Raw genomic sequence first — 14429 nt, forward strand, 5'->3', positions numbered from 1 at the left:
CTGAGTGGTCGTCACAGGGTGGGATGGGAGTTTTAAAAATATACCCCTGCCCCAAGGTTGTATGGAAAGCAACATCGGTGGTATTTTGCCTTCCTCTGCAGCTTGCTCTTTCATTCATTTGCAGAGCACCTGCTCCCTGCTTGTGGCACGGTGTGATCTGGACTGCATAGGTTAATGGGAGCTTAACCTTTTGATTTAATAAAGGCTGAGCTACCAATTTCTTTGAAATGCAGCCAATGCCACATGCCTCTTTCTCCTACACTATTGAAGGGTATGTTTGACTGTTAAGGAGTCTTCTTAGCCATGTAACAAGCAATCATCAGCAGTTCAAGTATCATGCTGCATTTAGACATACCTCTTCTAAGAGACACATTACAAATTGTCCTCATCCACACAATTAAAGTTGTACAGTGGTACCTCTGGTTACAAACTTAATTCGTTCTGAAGGTCCGTTCTTAACCTGAAATCGTTCTTTACCTGAGGTACCACTTTAGCTAATGGGGCCTTCCGCTGCCGCTGTGCTAACGGCACACAATTTCTGTTCTCATCCTGAGGTAAAGTTCTTAATCCAAGGTACTACTTCCGGGCTAGTGGAGTCTGTAACCCGGAGTGTTTGTAACCTGAGGAACCACTGTATTTGACAGCAGTTTGGAAGACAATAAATACCCTTAATGGGTTTTTTTCTTACCGATATAAATGAAAATCTTCTTCCGTAAAGGTATCATGGACTTTATCACTGAAGTATCTGTGGGGGAAGACAATTCAAAGACTGAAATAAATAATACAAAGTGCAAGTTAAATCCCTGCAGCAGCTGGTGCTTAAGTTTTCTTTGCAAATTAATTTACTCAAACCAACTTTATCCCAAGCAGTTATTAAAGATTAGTAAACAAGAAGCACTCTGATGACTTAAAGGATGCTATGGTGATAGGAAAACTATTAATTCTGCAGGAAAACTGATCACCACTTGAGGGCACAAATTATTTTGCTTTCTGCATTACATTACAAATCTAAACTGTGGTGGGAGAAATTCTTACATCCAGCATCTACTGAGACAGCAAATATTTATATCTCTCCTACAGGCCCAGCTTAACACCACTTGCTAACAACAGTTAGTATTACAGCTTTTTGCAAAGGCCAGCAAACTGCTGAAGAATCCCTTAATTAACCTGCAGCATCGGAGCTATTTCTCTTCCCCCACCCAAATGTCTATACCATGCTGAGAAGCTAAGAGCACTAAAATCACCTGTATCCAAGGCACTGAATGCCAAGGTGCAACTCTACATTACCTGTACATGTTAACAAAATGCTTCCCCAAAGAAAGAGCTCCAGAGTGCAAGTCCAGAATTGAAGCCTGGGAGGGGGGAAAAATCCAAACAAGAAGAAACAAATCAGCAAAAGGAAGACTATTAAAAGGAGGGGGAGGGAACTATTCAGAGACTAGGTCTCTGTTCTGTGCAATCTCAGATGGTGGGTTGTATTCAACGCTCCACACGAACTGCTTGGCTGGTGCAACGGGGCTTCTGTTTCCTCCCCCCACTATGTACTCCAAAATCTGCTCCAGAGGGTCCCCCAACCTCCCAGAGCCGGTTTTGAGGGCATGCAGGAAGCTGGTGGGGACATGAGATACAGCACTCTTGGTTTAAAGTTATATATATGTCTCCCAAGTCTGAAAGCAAGGCACAATAGAATTATCTAGTGTTAACTTTCCCTCTTCAGCTATATCTTCCCCTAGATTCCCCTGGCATGCAAGTATTTGAATATTATCCATAACATGTTTTTCCTGCATTGATTCCTATACAGTTCTAAAGCAATTCAATTTACCACTAAGGCTGGGAGAGGAGGGAAAGATGAATCTCTTATGCTCATGCATGACCAAGAACTCATTTTCAAGGTTCTTCTTTCGACCTGCAGAAAAACTGCTGGCCTTTTTAAACCGCAGTCGTTACAGAAGGCTATACACTTCACACTATCCTGTGACTTGGCCAGTCCCACATTTCCACTGTTTTAGCAGCTAAAGAAGTGACCTTTCTGCTTTCTGAAGCAGCACAAGTTTGGAGCACTGCAGGGGAAAGAAAATTATTAAGCCAATTATACTGAAAGGGTAGTTAATGGGACTTTCAGGAGCTTGTTTTTTAAAAAAAACAAACAGCAGCAAAACCACACAGACAGGAAGAAAATCTCTGCAATAATGTAGGCCTAAGGGGTAAATGCTTAAGATTTAAATGTGCTGGGAAATGAGAGGTTCAACTTCATAGGGGAACTAATTAAATGTCAGGTGCTGAGTGGACCACAGTAACAAGAGACTGTACAGTGGTACCTCGGGTTAAGAACTTAATTTGTTGTGGAGGTCCGTTCTTAACCTGAAACTGTTCTTAACCTGAAGTACCACTTTAGCTAATGGGGCCTCCCGCTGCCACCACACAATTTCTGTTCTCATCCTGAAGCAAAGTTCTTAACCTGGGGTACTATTTCTGGGTTAACAGAGTCTGTAACCTGAAGCGTCTGTAACCTGAAGCGTATGTAACCCAAGGTACCACTGTATTTGCTAAACGGCTGTGCTGTAAAGAAATAAGCAGCAGTTGCTTTTGCACCAAAAAACAAAAAATCTCACAGCAGATATTTTTGGGTCCATGTTCTATTCTTTGGTAATGTGGACCAAAGTATGAAAAATTCACAGAAGCCTCAATTTTCGAATCAGGATTTGTGAACTGTCACAACTGCTTAGAGTTCTTGACACTAAAGTCTTTAGTAAAAAAATATGTCCAGTGAGGCTACCAGCTACCCAAACTGGACCTTATTCTGGTCAAACACTAGGGCACTGGTCTTCTGCTCTGCCTGGTCAAGGGAGCAGTATTTAGAATCTTCTGCTTGTTATGGTCTACCCTGCAACTTCTACTTTAATGACCTCAAGTATCTTTAACTGGAGATAGCTTTAGACCTAGATTTGGGTAAAGATGCTCCCAGATGGCCTTGGCAACAGGACAGAATATTAGGCAAGCCACAGCTATTCACTTGGGAAGAAAGCCCTTGGATGCAGAGAAACCCTCCATCCCTGGATTTCATCATCATGGGATTATTATTCAGATGCAACAGTAAGCTATGGTTTAGCATTATGTGCATAGTTGGATTCCAGTTTTAGGACAAACTATGGTTTGCAAACCAGTTTCTGAAACTGAGATGCAATGGCATCCCTCTTCATTCAGAAAGCAAGGATACCTCTTGACGCCATTGTCACAAGCCCACCCAGCCATGCACTTTAGGCAAAGGTCTGCAGGGGGAGTGATTGCATGAGAAAGTAATGCTATGACTGTGCTGTACTTTCAAAAATGAGGCGGGGGGGGGGGGAGTCACCCTAGACTGCTGCAGGTGAACTTTCCTCTTTCCAGCACCAACTATCACTAATGTCCATTGGAAGGACTCCCAAGAAAGTGGTACAGGCAGCTGAAGACATCAGGAACTGTTCCAGCCATCTATTGTGAGCTGCCCTGCAGGAAGGTTCCTGTTTACTTGCTACATGTTGATATTGCTTATTGTGTTCATATTTAAATGCACATTGAAGTTACTTGTCAGTATCAGTATCCTGAAAGGTGGGATCTAAGCCATTGTAATAAATAAATGTTTGCCTTCTGACTTTTGAGCCTGTCAGTTACAGTTACTGTCAACTTTTTTCCTCTGAAACCTAAGGGCTTAATCCTAACTTTTTTCTTTAAAGTTGAGATTGAGATTAAAGCCACAAACCCTACACCTATTCTCTATAGCCCATTGGTTTCCCAAAGGCAACACATGACTCACTACTAGGGCTTGGAAAATTGCAGCCATGACCATTTTTATCCCATTGTCTCTTGAAATCACCCCAGCACATAAACTGTGCGACCGCTGCTAATTTCTTTGAGGCAGAAAAACTACATAAAGATTGTGAAACTGTCTCTGAAAATCAGTTGCCTCTCTATTATGGTGGAAGGAACCTACCTGTGTTGAATGAACCCCCAAATTTAAGCCTATGATAATCCCCCACGGTGGCCTAATGCTGCAGCAAGAGGAGATTTTGAAACAGACTGAAGAATGCATAGCCTTGACAAATTGCTTGCCATCAGATTTAGTCAAGGCACATTTGCATCTGAATCAAGTGCAGAGAATCAAGGACCGTTATCTTGTTTTGACTCCTACCCTTTGCTCGCTGCAATGAAGTCCTTAGTGAATTATTCAGAATGGAGATGTACAATAACAAGAAAACAGAGAACAAAAGCCTTATTCATTTGATTTCTTGCAGTGCTATTAGGAGGAGTCGCATCCTCCATCATCATCCTGATCAAAATATACAGGTGCCATTTAGGTAGTTGTTAAGGTTAATTTTGAAAGGCACAGGCGAGACAGCCAGTTGTGAATAAACTAATTCCATTAAGGTGAAACTCTTAGACTCTGCGGAAACAAAGTACAAGTGACTCATAGCAGAGGGAACATGAGCAGCAGAAAACAATACAAATGTCAGAAACCGTATTCACTCAGTCCTTACACCTCTCATAAGTAGGATCATGCTGGATAGCATCAAGATGGAAAGAACACAATTGGAAGAGCTGGAAAAGGTAACAGAAGACAAGCCCTGTATTGAATGGCTTCACATGTATCCCAAATTCTCAAGTCAAGGAGGTGGGAAGACAGCCAGCTCTGGACAGGGTTGCACTCCCATGGAATGAGCAGCTCTGTAGCTTGGTGATAACCCTGGATCCAACATTGTCACTGAAGGCACAGGTGGCGACAGTGGTTACGACTGCCTGTTTCCAGCTCTGCCAGGTTTGCCAGCTGCGGCCCCTTTTGGATAGAGATGACTTGGCCACAGTACTCCATGCTCTGATAACTCCCAGATTGAAGTATTACAATGCACTTTACATGGGACTGCCCTTGAAGATGACTCAGAAACTTCAAGTGGTCCAAACTATAACAGTCAGATTACTGGCTGGAGTTCGATTTTAAACCCCCATTTTAAAACAGCTTCACTAGTAGCAGGTTTGTAGCAAACTTTCTTCTCATGTTCCAAAAGTATACTCACTGTTAGCAAAGTCAGTAAGATAATGTAGACGGAGTCCAGAGCGAAAAGTTCTGATAACACTTTACTGAGGAAACTGAGCAAAACAGTGTATATTTTGAACAGAAATACACAGGGGCTTTGTCTCTTAGTGCAGGCCTTGTACAAAGCAGGGAGACCTGCAACCAAACATGCAGAAGAACAACTCCCATAGAACTACACAGCCAATCAGAGCACATGCTACCTCAGGAAAGCTCATGCCATTCTGACTGGTTGCTAAGTAATACCACCACAAGCCCCTTGGGCCATTGGCTGGCACTAATAACACCACCGTTAAATAGCATGCAGAACGATTTCTGCTGTTGCACTTCCAACACTCACAAGAGTCAACTGAATTGAAATAAGCTCCCCTCCTGTTAGCCCCAATCAGAAACTCCGTATCGTCCCAATTTTGGCTCTACCATCATGGAAGGGGGAGCTTTAGAAACAAACTTTTCTATGGATTCTTGGTGCGCAATTATTTTACCGCCTGTACTTACTCAGAAGGTAAATGGAATTTTAGCTCCTTATATTACAAAAAGTAAAGCAACATAAAAGGATAGAAACTGAATGGAAAATTGTAAAACTTGCATTCAAAGGCTAACTGCAATTACTAGCATTTATGATTTCAAAGCTGGTCTGATGCATTTGGGGGCTAAATTTTGGAAAGTCATTCTCATTGCACCTTTGCAAACCATAAATCAAAACTTCAGTTTTTCAACAGACTAGCATTTTAAATCTACTTTTGATTTCTCTGCATCTGGCAAATGGCCCCAAGACATCAACACGATTTACGTCACGAACAGTCCATGGCCAATTGCAGAGACACCTGTCAATCGAGCTGATTGGATTGCACTCAAAGCAATTACATTCCATATTGAACAACAGAGCTGCTTCAGCTCTCAGTAGGCTACAGAATGCAATGAAATACAGGAATAGTAAAAAGAACGTCCTTCTATCGAACAGTCTTTTACTGTGAAAGACTGCTGCCTGTCTCTGTGGGCAGAATGGAAAGGTAGCTCACTTTGTACTGGTGGGCTGTAGGAGTGCCAACTTGGCCCTGCAGCCGTGGGTGCCCAGGGCTGTGGCTGCCATGCAGCATGCATAGCCCTGGCACCAAATTTTGTGGGTGCCCGGCCTCTTCATGGGGAATTTTGTGGGTGCTCGGGCGCCCAGGGAGTTGGCACCTATGGAGGCTGTGGGGGTGTTTGAAAGAGTGTTCACTGGGACACACAGCACTGAGAGGCCCTGGGGCACTGCAAGTACAAAAGGGCACCCTCATTAAATGATTTCTGGTTGGGTATGCTGCAGCTGAAGAAACACTGAAGCTGGAGCATTTACACTTAAGGTTGTTGAGACCTTGGTCTCAAACCCCTTCACTTGAAAGTGCCATGGAAAGCAAGGGTGCTTTTTTCCAAGCAAATGTATTGAGGATTAAGGGAGGACACAACTGAGATGGCATATCACAGCTTTTAAAAGCTTAGATACAAAAATATTCTCTCTTTTTTTGAAGTATACCACCTTCACTTATTTGACAATTAACTATGCAAAGTCTGGTGATGCTTCACATTCTACTGAAGGATAATACATTGATCTTCCATCCCATACTCCTTCTACATTAGGCATCTTTCCTCAAACTCTTTTTCCCCCACCTCTGGAGGATGCAGATTTTTCCTCTGATTGCTCCGGCATCTTCCACCATCCCTCTCCAAAATGTCAAGAGCGATAGATTAGACTGAGTGGCAGTGTCCTGCCAATGACCACCCGTTGAGGGTTATGGCCAAGCTGGGATTCAGGCCCATGGGAGAAATTCACCATTGTTCTAAGGCAAATGTTCCACCAGCACAAGATTTTCAGCTTGTCAGATGGCACAATCCCTCCTCTCCTACCTGCGCTCCACTGCACTGTCTTGGGGGTTCTTCCTCCCCTTCCAGGCAATTTCAGGGGGGCATGAGGGGGAACCACTTTGCGCAAGTGGAAGTCCATGTGCAGGGCTCTGTATATGGGATTAGGTGAATCCTTCCCCATGCTTCCCTAGAAGTCCAACACCCAATCCCATTTGGATGCACAAAATGGGAGGCCTTGTTGGTGTACAGGGGGGGGGGCGGTAAGGAAAGCACAGGATCAGAAACTACATGAGGATACTTTCCCTTGTGAGCAAGTGGAAAAGGTTCTTTTTTTGCTCTGCGTGCTTCCTTTTCCCTGACCCAAGCTGCTGCCCAACTCATTCACCACCCACCATAGTACAAATGCCTGCCCCTCACTCTCAAAGCACCATGTATTAGTTCCTCCTCTTCAAGCTCAGCCTTGGCAAAAACAATCTTAATTTGCAGTTAGGAGCAATCAACATTGGAGCAGTTGAAGGGAGGTCTAGAATAACTATAGACAAGCAAAATATATATTTTGCCACACGGGGATGAGGGCAGAGTCCTACATTTCTTCCCCATTCCTGACACTCCTCCCCAAAACCCATTTAAAAAACAAAAATCTGAAGAATCTTGCCTGGATACCAGAAGAATGTAAAAGGTAACAGGACACTGCTCACCCCTCCGTCTGATCCTCCAAGGGAGAGTCCCTTCTCTGCTATTCTGTGGACGACACAACAATTTCAAATCAGAACTGCAGCACAGCCTTTTACCATTTAATGCCACTTGTCAAACCAGACCTGTCACAGTTGACACAGGAGGAACAGAAAGGTCAACTTACACTGGCATAACAGTGGGCAAATCAGAATTCTTCACACATAGAACCCAGCTAGGGGGGAAAAAAACAAAGGCAGAGCATTTCCTAGCAGAAAAAGTAGTCATGTTGCAAAGCAGGGGTGGCTGACCTGTAGTCAGTGAGCTAAATCTGGTTCCCTCAGATTTGTAATTTTAAAAAATGCTACATTCACTTTGACACTTTCTGGTGGGTTGACCATTGCTCAGTGCATCCCTGTGCCCTTAAAAGGTTAGCTGCCTCAGTGCCAAGGCATGTCCAGACAATACAAAGCCCTGATGATTTATCCCAATCATTTCCAGGCAATGGGAAGAAGCGAAAGCAAATGCTATTTTTCTTAAACCAGAAGTCTGGGAATTTTTGCTAATGACAAATGACCAAAGTTAAGACCATTTACTCCAGTTGCAATGAAATACTGCTCTGTCGGGATGCAAAACCCTGCATGCAGAATGAAAGAGTTTAATGACTCAGTTGAGGTGAAAGAAAATTCCCCACCTTACTGCAGAAACTACTGCAAAGTGGGAACACAGTGAATTAAAGTAACCCCACTTCTTCCTATTGCTAACTGCAGAATATTTACACAATGCACATTTCAGATGCACATTTCCCAGCTTTCTGAACCATAGTTTAGCAGCCAGGAACAAGCACTTTTACAGTCTGTTCCCCCCACCCCACCCCACTCGCCTCCACAGCATGCCAGTCCCAGTTAGCTTAAACTTCTGGTCCCCACTGTGTTTAAAATTAGGCGCTGTGATTTAATGTCAGTTTACTAACCAGAATCTTAAAATTGCAGTTTACACATAGCTTAACATCCTGGTAAGTAAACTAACACTTAAGGAATTTCAGGAATAGCAGGTAACAATAGCCTTTCAAGGTTGGTTGTGAGCAGAAGGGGTGAGAGAACATACTAAACGGCTATTCTTGGTCATGGCAAATACTTGGCCTAGAGTGAAGGCAAGCACAACACCATACAGAAGCTTTCTAGCCTGCGTATTGGCAGTAAACACTTGTAAAGCAAATGCATATTTTGGTGGAAAACAGGCTTCTAGAGCTCTGGGTTCCAGGCTCTTAATTTGGGAGTGGGATGCAAGATTTGGAGCCTTGGTTTAAAACTCTGAGTAGACTTAACCACTCATAATGCTGCTGCCAACATACCACTTAACTGTAATTAAGGCAACTGGTAAGAATTCACAGTCCAAAAGCAAGCGTTAATTCCATGGCCCACACATAAATTGCTATCCATGATTAGGCAACTGGGAGCCTTAGGTCTGCAAGAGTCCCGATTTGCAAATGTTCCATGGACTCCTTAGTTAACCTTGATCAGCTTGTTCCCTCACCCTCAGATCCCAATTTATAAATGGGAACAATGACCCCTCACAGAATGACACTGAATGCAAACGCACAATAAAAGCATGAAACATCTTTCCTATTAAAAAGCTCCACAGAAGTGTTCACTAATAATTAAGAGATGCATGAACTGTAGGAAACTTGCCTCGGATTAACTGAGATATTACCGGAAACCCCCCCCCCCCCAAATGGGGGAAACCTAGGTAACTCCAAACCAATGCAAGGCCTTAAAAAATTACCTTTCCCCACCTGCCCTCCTTGCAGCATCTTTGCCACCTCACAACCTAATGGAGCAAAGCAAAGATCGTACTGTATGTGGATAAAAGGTAGAAAAAGGCTGCAGGTCAAAAACCAGGAGGGCAGGAAGGGAGCTGAAGTCCCTTTGTGTTGGGGACTAGACTCCTATGATCCCTAAATTGCAGGGGGTTGGACCAGATGTCTCTTTGGGTCCCTTCCAACTCTGCAATTCCCCACCCCCTAAATTTGATGCTGCAGCCTCCTTCTACTTCCCACCTCCCCTGGAAGCTATTTCACAAATTTCTATGGGGACTGCAAGGAAGATCCCAGAGCATATTCAGAAGGCGTGGGTGGCTCTGTATCCCCATTCTAATCTTCCCCACAGAGCCAAATGGCAGAGGTGGATGGCATTATCTTTCAGCTTGGATCAAGTTCCAAGTGGGATGGGAGTTTGCCCCTAAATTTAGTTTGAGCCTGACTCAGGCGACTTTCATCTACTGTATACCATCATCATAAACTTTATTGCACTAGCCAAAGGCCATGGCATCATTCACAAAGGAAACAAAAAGAAAAACAAGAATAACCATAAAACCATAAAAACACCAGGCACTGCAAATACAATAAACCACAGTCACGTCTCCTAGAAATTATTTGTTGCATACGATAGAATAGCAGGGGGTTCTCAGATAGAATGCGCCAGCTTAAATGTTCGAATCACCTTTGCAATTGACCGCTATTTTACCTAGTTCTTTTCTCCTGATCTTCTTAGCTGCCTACGCATATAGTGCTACTTTATAAGTTACGAAGTCATCAGTATCACCCAGCATTTCACCCTTTCCACCCTGTTCGAGTGTGTTCCATTTGTAAGCAGGGGTTTTAGAAATCGGTCTCTTGGTGCTATGTATAGCAGGCATTGCAATAAATACTGGTACAGGTCCTCTACGCAAGGTTCCCCACACAGACAAAGTCTCTCCTTGTACTGTACAGTGGTACCTCGAGTTAAGTACTTAATTCGTTCCGGAGGTCCGTTCTTAACCTGAAACTGTTCTTAACTTGAAGCACCATTTTAGCTAATGGGGCTTCCTGCTGCTGCCATGCTGCCGGAGCACAATTTCTGTTCTCATCCTGAAGCAAAGTTCTTAACCCGAGGTACTATTTCTGGGTTAGAAGAGTCTGTAACCTGAAGCGTATATAACCTGAATCGTATGTAAGCCGAGGTACCACTGTACTTTGCCGCACCAACCATTCACCACCGCCGAGGGCATCAATTGGAATTGTAATTCTGTAAAAGCAACTCTTAGTACGGCAAGTGGGAGCTTTGTCAGATAACTAGCTCAGATGTGCTCCGTTTTGATAAGTGGGAACCATGGTGAACTTTTGGTAGAGGCAATCGTGGTTAAATCCCTTTCTGCATCAGACCTGAAGAGGCAATCTCTTAAGTGCCCCTTATCCATCTTCATGATCATCTGAAGATCTTGTAATTGATATTGGGTCAAGAGGCGTTGGGTGCACCTACTGTATACAGGCACCCCTAACCATTATCCTGTACAGAAACAGCGTCCACACTGGTTGTGAACCCCTGAAATATAATATGGCAGAGAAAAGAAAGGACCCTGCCGGGATATACACACCCATCCTTTGTTCCCGTCTGAAAGGCATAAAAATAGCAACAACGGTGTCAACTTTCAAAAAGGAAAACAAAAGCATTATCCTAAAGCCTTTAAGACGATTTCTGAAAAGAAAATTTACCTACGGATTCTCTCAGCTTCCTCCCTGCTGATTATGGCATCTGTTATCCCTCTTCCACACTTCCGAGGAGTGCAGCCTAGAACAGACATATAAGGAGAGAGACAGAAAAGAAAGTTCAAACATCCATCACCTACTTCATCTGCTTTTACATGTGCCATAACAACAACTTCTACTCTCTCAGGAAATTTGCTAAGATTGTAGTGCAAAGCATGGGATCTGCTGTGGTTTGCAGAACATCAAGGATTTCAGCTACCAATGATAAACATGTTTCTAATCCTCGTGGCTGGAGAGTAAACTTTGAATCAAGCCACTGGAAATGACCCACAAACCAGAGCCACAATTATGGGACTTTTGCATTCTATAATTCTCCACATTGCCATAACCTTGAATTCACATTTCCCTATAACCGATGCATTGTTAACAATATGTCCTTTGTTTCCTCTCCTTCCAACAAAGAATTTTACCAAAAAAAACTGGAAGTGAATGTTACCTGATTGCAAATACTGAATTTTTGGTTGATGAAAAAGTTACAGTATGAAACTTCTGACACCCACCCATGTCATTACAGTTAATAGATTCACTTAATTCACCCAGTGGTTCTTACATGTCATGGAAAGCAATATTACTTCTTTTTTGAGTTGCTTTATTGACTTCTGGCTGTTATACATAAGCAAGAGACTGTGGCATTCTAAGTCCACGGTTGGAGAAAGAATGGCCTTGCAGATGGGGTTGGATTCCAACTCCCATCATCTTTGATCCTTGGCTATCCTGCCTGGGGCAGGTGGAAGTTGATGTCCCAACAGCTTTTGGGGGGCAACAGGCTCCCCATCTCTGTTCTCATCAGACATACTACAGGGAAGCCTGTACACTTTGAAATGATTAAGTTTCAAAAGCAAGCATGCAAATTCTTACAGATATATATATATATATTCCTTGCTTTCCCTGAAACAAATCTATTATCTAATCCATCAAAAGAAATAGACTTGATACACTGGGGGGAATGTGCAGCTTACTACAGATGTTTGCCTCTTCTGTAGCTTGGCTCCGGTTCTGACGGCATACAGAATCTCCGGAAGAATTTTGGGTTACTTAAGACCTCTAGCAGATTGGAGGTTCTTGCCCATAACAGAGTTTAAACTGACTTTGAAAATGATAAAGTCGGTTTGAAACCAATTTACTCATCTTTAATCATTCCCTCAGTCCTGGAGAAAATAAAATGTGCGAAACACTAAAAAGATCTCAACATGTACATAAATACCCTGTCTGAAATATTCCAATCAACTGAACAATCAAGACAATCATCTTTAACGTGACAAGTTTTCTTATTCTGTGCAAGTGCTGCAAACAGCTCATATTAGTAATCTGTTCTGCCTACTTAGTTTTACATCTTTGACTTCTACAACACCATCTCAACATTTCAGACAGAAGCAGGGGAATAAATATTGATTAAACTTCAAATGAAGTAAGCAACAAATACTGAGTTATGAGGTTGATATTTGGAAATAAATAAGACCTCTGAGAATTAAGGAACCTTCAGGCTGAGGAAAAAGTTGAGTGTAAGAATGACAGAAGGAAAAAATAAAAAAGAATATACTATTAATACAGAAAACCATAAGAGTTCTATTTTGTTTAAGTAAAAAGTGACTTAACTTTGTAGGACCATTTATTAGCATTCAAACCAGTACATTAGGCAAGAGTTAGAGGTGACTTCTCTCCTTCACATTGAGGGAGGGGGCTTTTTCTGGGTGCATGTGAAGCGGTTAACCCTCCGAGACCTCTTATCTGCTTGCCAATTGCCACTAGGGAGCCAATACATTAAAAAAGCAATGGCAGAAAACTCCCCACCCCCCATCATTCAGGAACAAAAAACCCTGCAGGAGTGCAGGCTGGGATGGAAAAATGAAATAAAGTTATGTTTATGACTGGGCAAAATGTACATTCTGATGTGAATTGGGGGGAATGGTTGGGGGGGGGGGAGAAATGGGGTAAAGAAAGATGCCAAATGCTAAAATATTGGGGGAGAAAGAAGGAATCCTTTTCTGCTTCTTAAGTTGGCACCATGATACCATTAAGGTGACAGGGAGATGTATATTTCTTGCCATAAAATGTGAAATAGCCTCCCAATAGCTGTTTGTCCCTTTGCCTTTGGCCACTTTTAAGCAGGCATATAAGACTCTATGATTCCAGCAGGCATTTTCTAGCCAAATAAAATGATGGTATGGTTCATATGGTGCTGTTTTTACTTCTCTGTGTATCTTTTATTTTATTGAGAGGTTCATTTAAAATTTCATGGTGACTTGTGTTTTTAATTTCTAAGCCACCTTGATTTGGATTTTAATCATATCCAGATCAATGAATAATCTCAAAATAGTGTGCTAACCAGCTTGCACCAGTGTGGTAATCTCATCAAACAGCTGCACTAGACACGACTACACTGTGACACCAGGCCAGAGATAGGAAGCAGCACTGATCCAACAATTACAGCAACTCTGAAACAGGCAGGATATAAACTACAACTGCCAACCCTCTCCTCGAGAACACCAAACTGGATTAGATCTGGGCAATCACCAAGTTGGACACAAAACATTTATCTAGAGCAGTGTTTCCCAACCTTTTTTGGGCAAAGGCACACTTGTTTCATGAAAAAAATCTCGAGGCACACCACCATTACAGCCCCGTGACGTCAGCGCGCAGCGTCACGCCGGGAGGGACATGAATTGCTAGCAAATTACATAATCACCTCCTTGAGGGCTGGCTCATCTTCTCCGAAGGCAGAACCCCATTAATTAACAGCACAGACTCACACCATAGCCAAGACGAGGGGGGGAAACCTCAGTCATGCACAGTCATGCACATGTGGGGGCTAAATGAGGACGAAGACCGGGCAGAGAGCAGGGTTCAAATCACCCCACCTGGCCAGGACAATCCCTGGGTGCTCCCTTGGGCCACTCGCCTGACCCACCTCGCAGGGCTGTTGTTGCGAGGATAACACGGGGAGAACCACGCGCGCCCCCGGGAGCTCCTTGGAGGAGAAAGCGGGCGATGAATGCAATGCATGAAATATATGAGAGGCGACCAGGTTTTGCAGGTGAGGGGCCCCCGCCAGCCTCCGCTTCCAACACCCGGCGCAACGACGCCGAAGTTTCCCCCCGGGCTCGGCTCAGGGAGCAGCGCTGCTCCCCCCCGGCTCCCCTTCGCCCTCCCGGCTCTCTCTGCCGCCCACTGGGGACCCCCCTCACCTGCCAAGTCCGGAGCGCCGGTGGAAGTTGCATGCATGCATGCAGGGCGCCGCGTTGCCATTGCATTGCACTGCAC

General features: G+C 43.6%; 1 protein-coding gene across 1 annotated transcript in view; it reads right to left on the reverse strand.

Annotated features, from left to right (window-relative positions):
• OGFOD3 (2-oxoglutarate and iron dependent oxygenase domain containing 3) overlaps positions 1-14429 on the reverse strand; it is a 38552-nt gene that overhangs the window by 18000 nt on the left and 6123 nt on the right. The window contains exons 3-6 of the mRNA XM_028717068.2: positions 11115-11190; positions 7609-7651; positions 1288-1352; positions 689-745 (exon numbers count right to left, since the gene is read on the reverse strand). Coding sequence (XP_028572901.1) covers positions 689-745; positions 1288-1352; positions 7609-7651; positions 11115-11190 — 241 coding nt within the window. The remainder of the gene's footprint in view (positions 1-688; positions 746-1287; positions 1353-7608; positions 7652-11114; positions 11191-14429) is intronic.

The sequence above is a fragment of the Podarcis muralis genome, chromosome 2, assembly GCF_964188315.1.
Source record: "Podarcis muralis chromosome 2, rPodMur119.hap1.1, whole genome shotgun sequence".
In the NCBI taxonomy this organism is placed as follows: Eukaryota; Metazoa; Chordata; class Lepidosauria; order Squamata; family Lacertidae; genus Podarcis; species Podarcis muralis.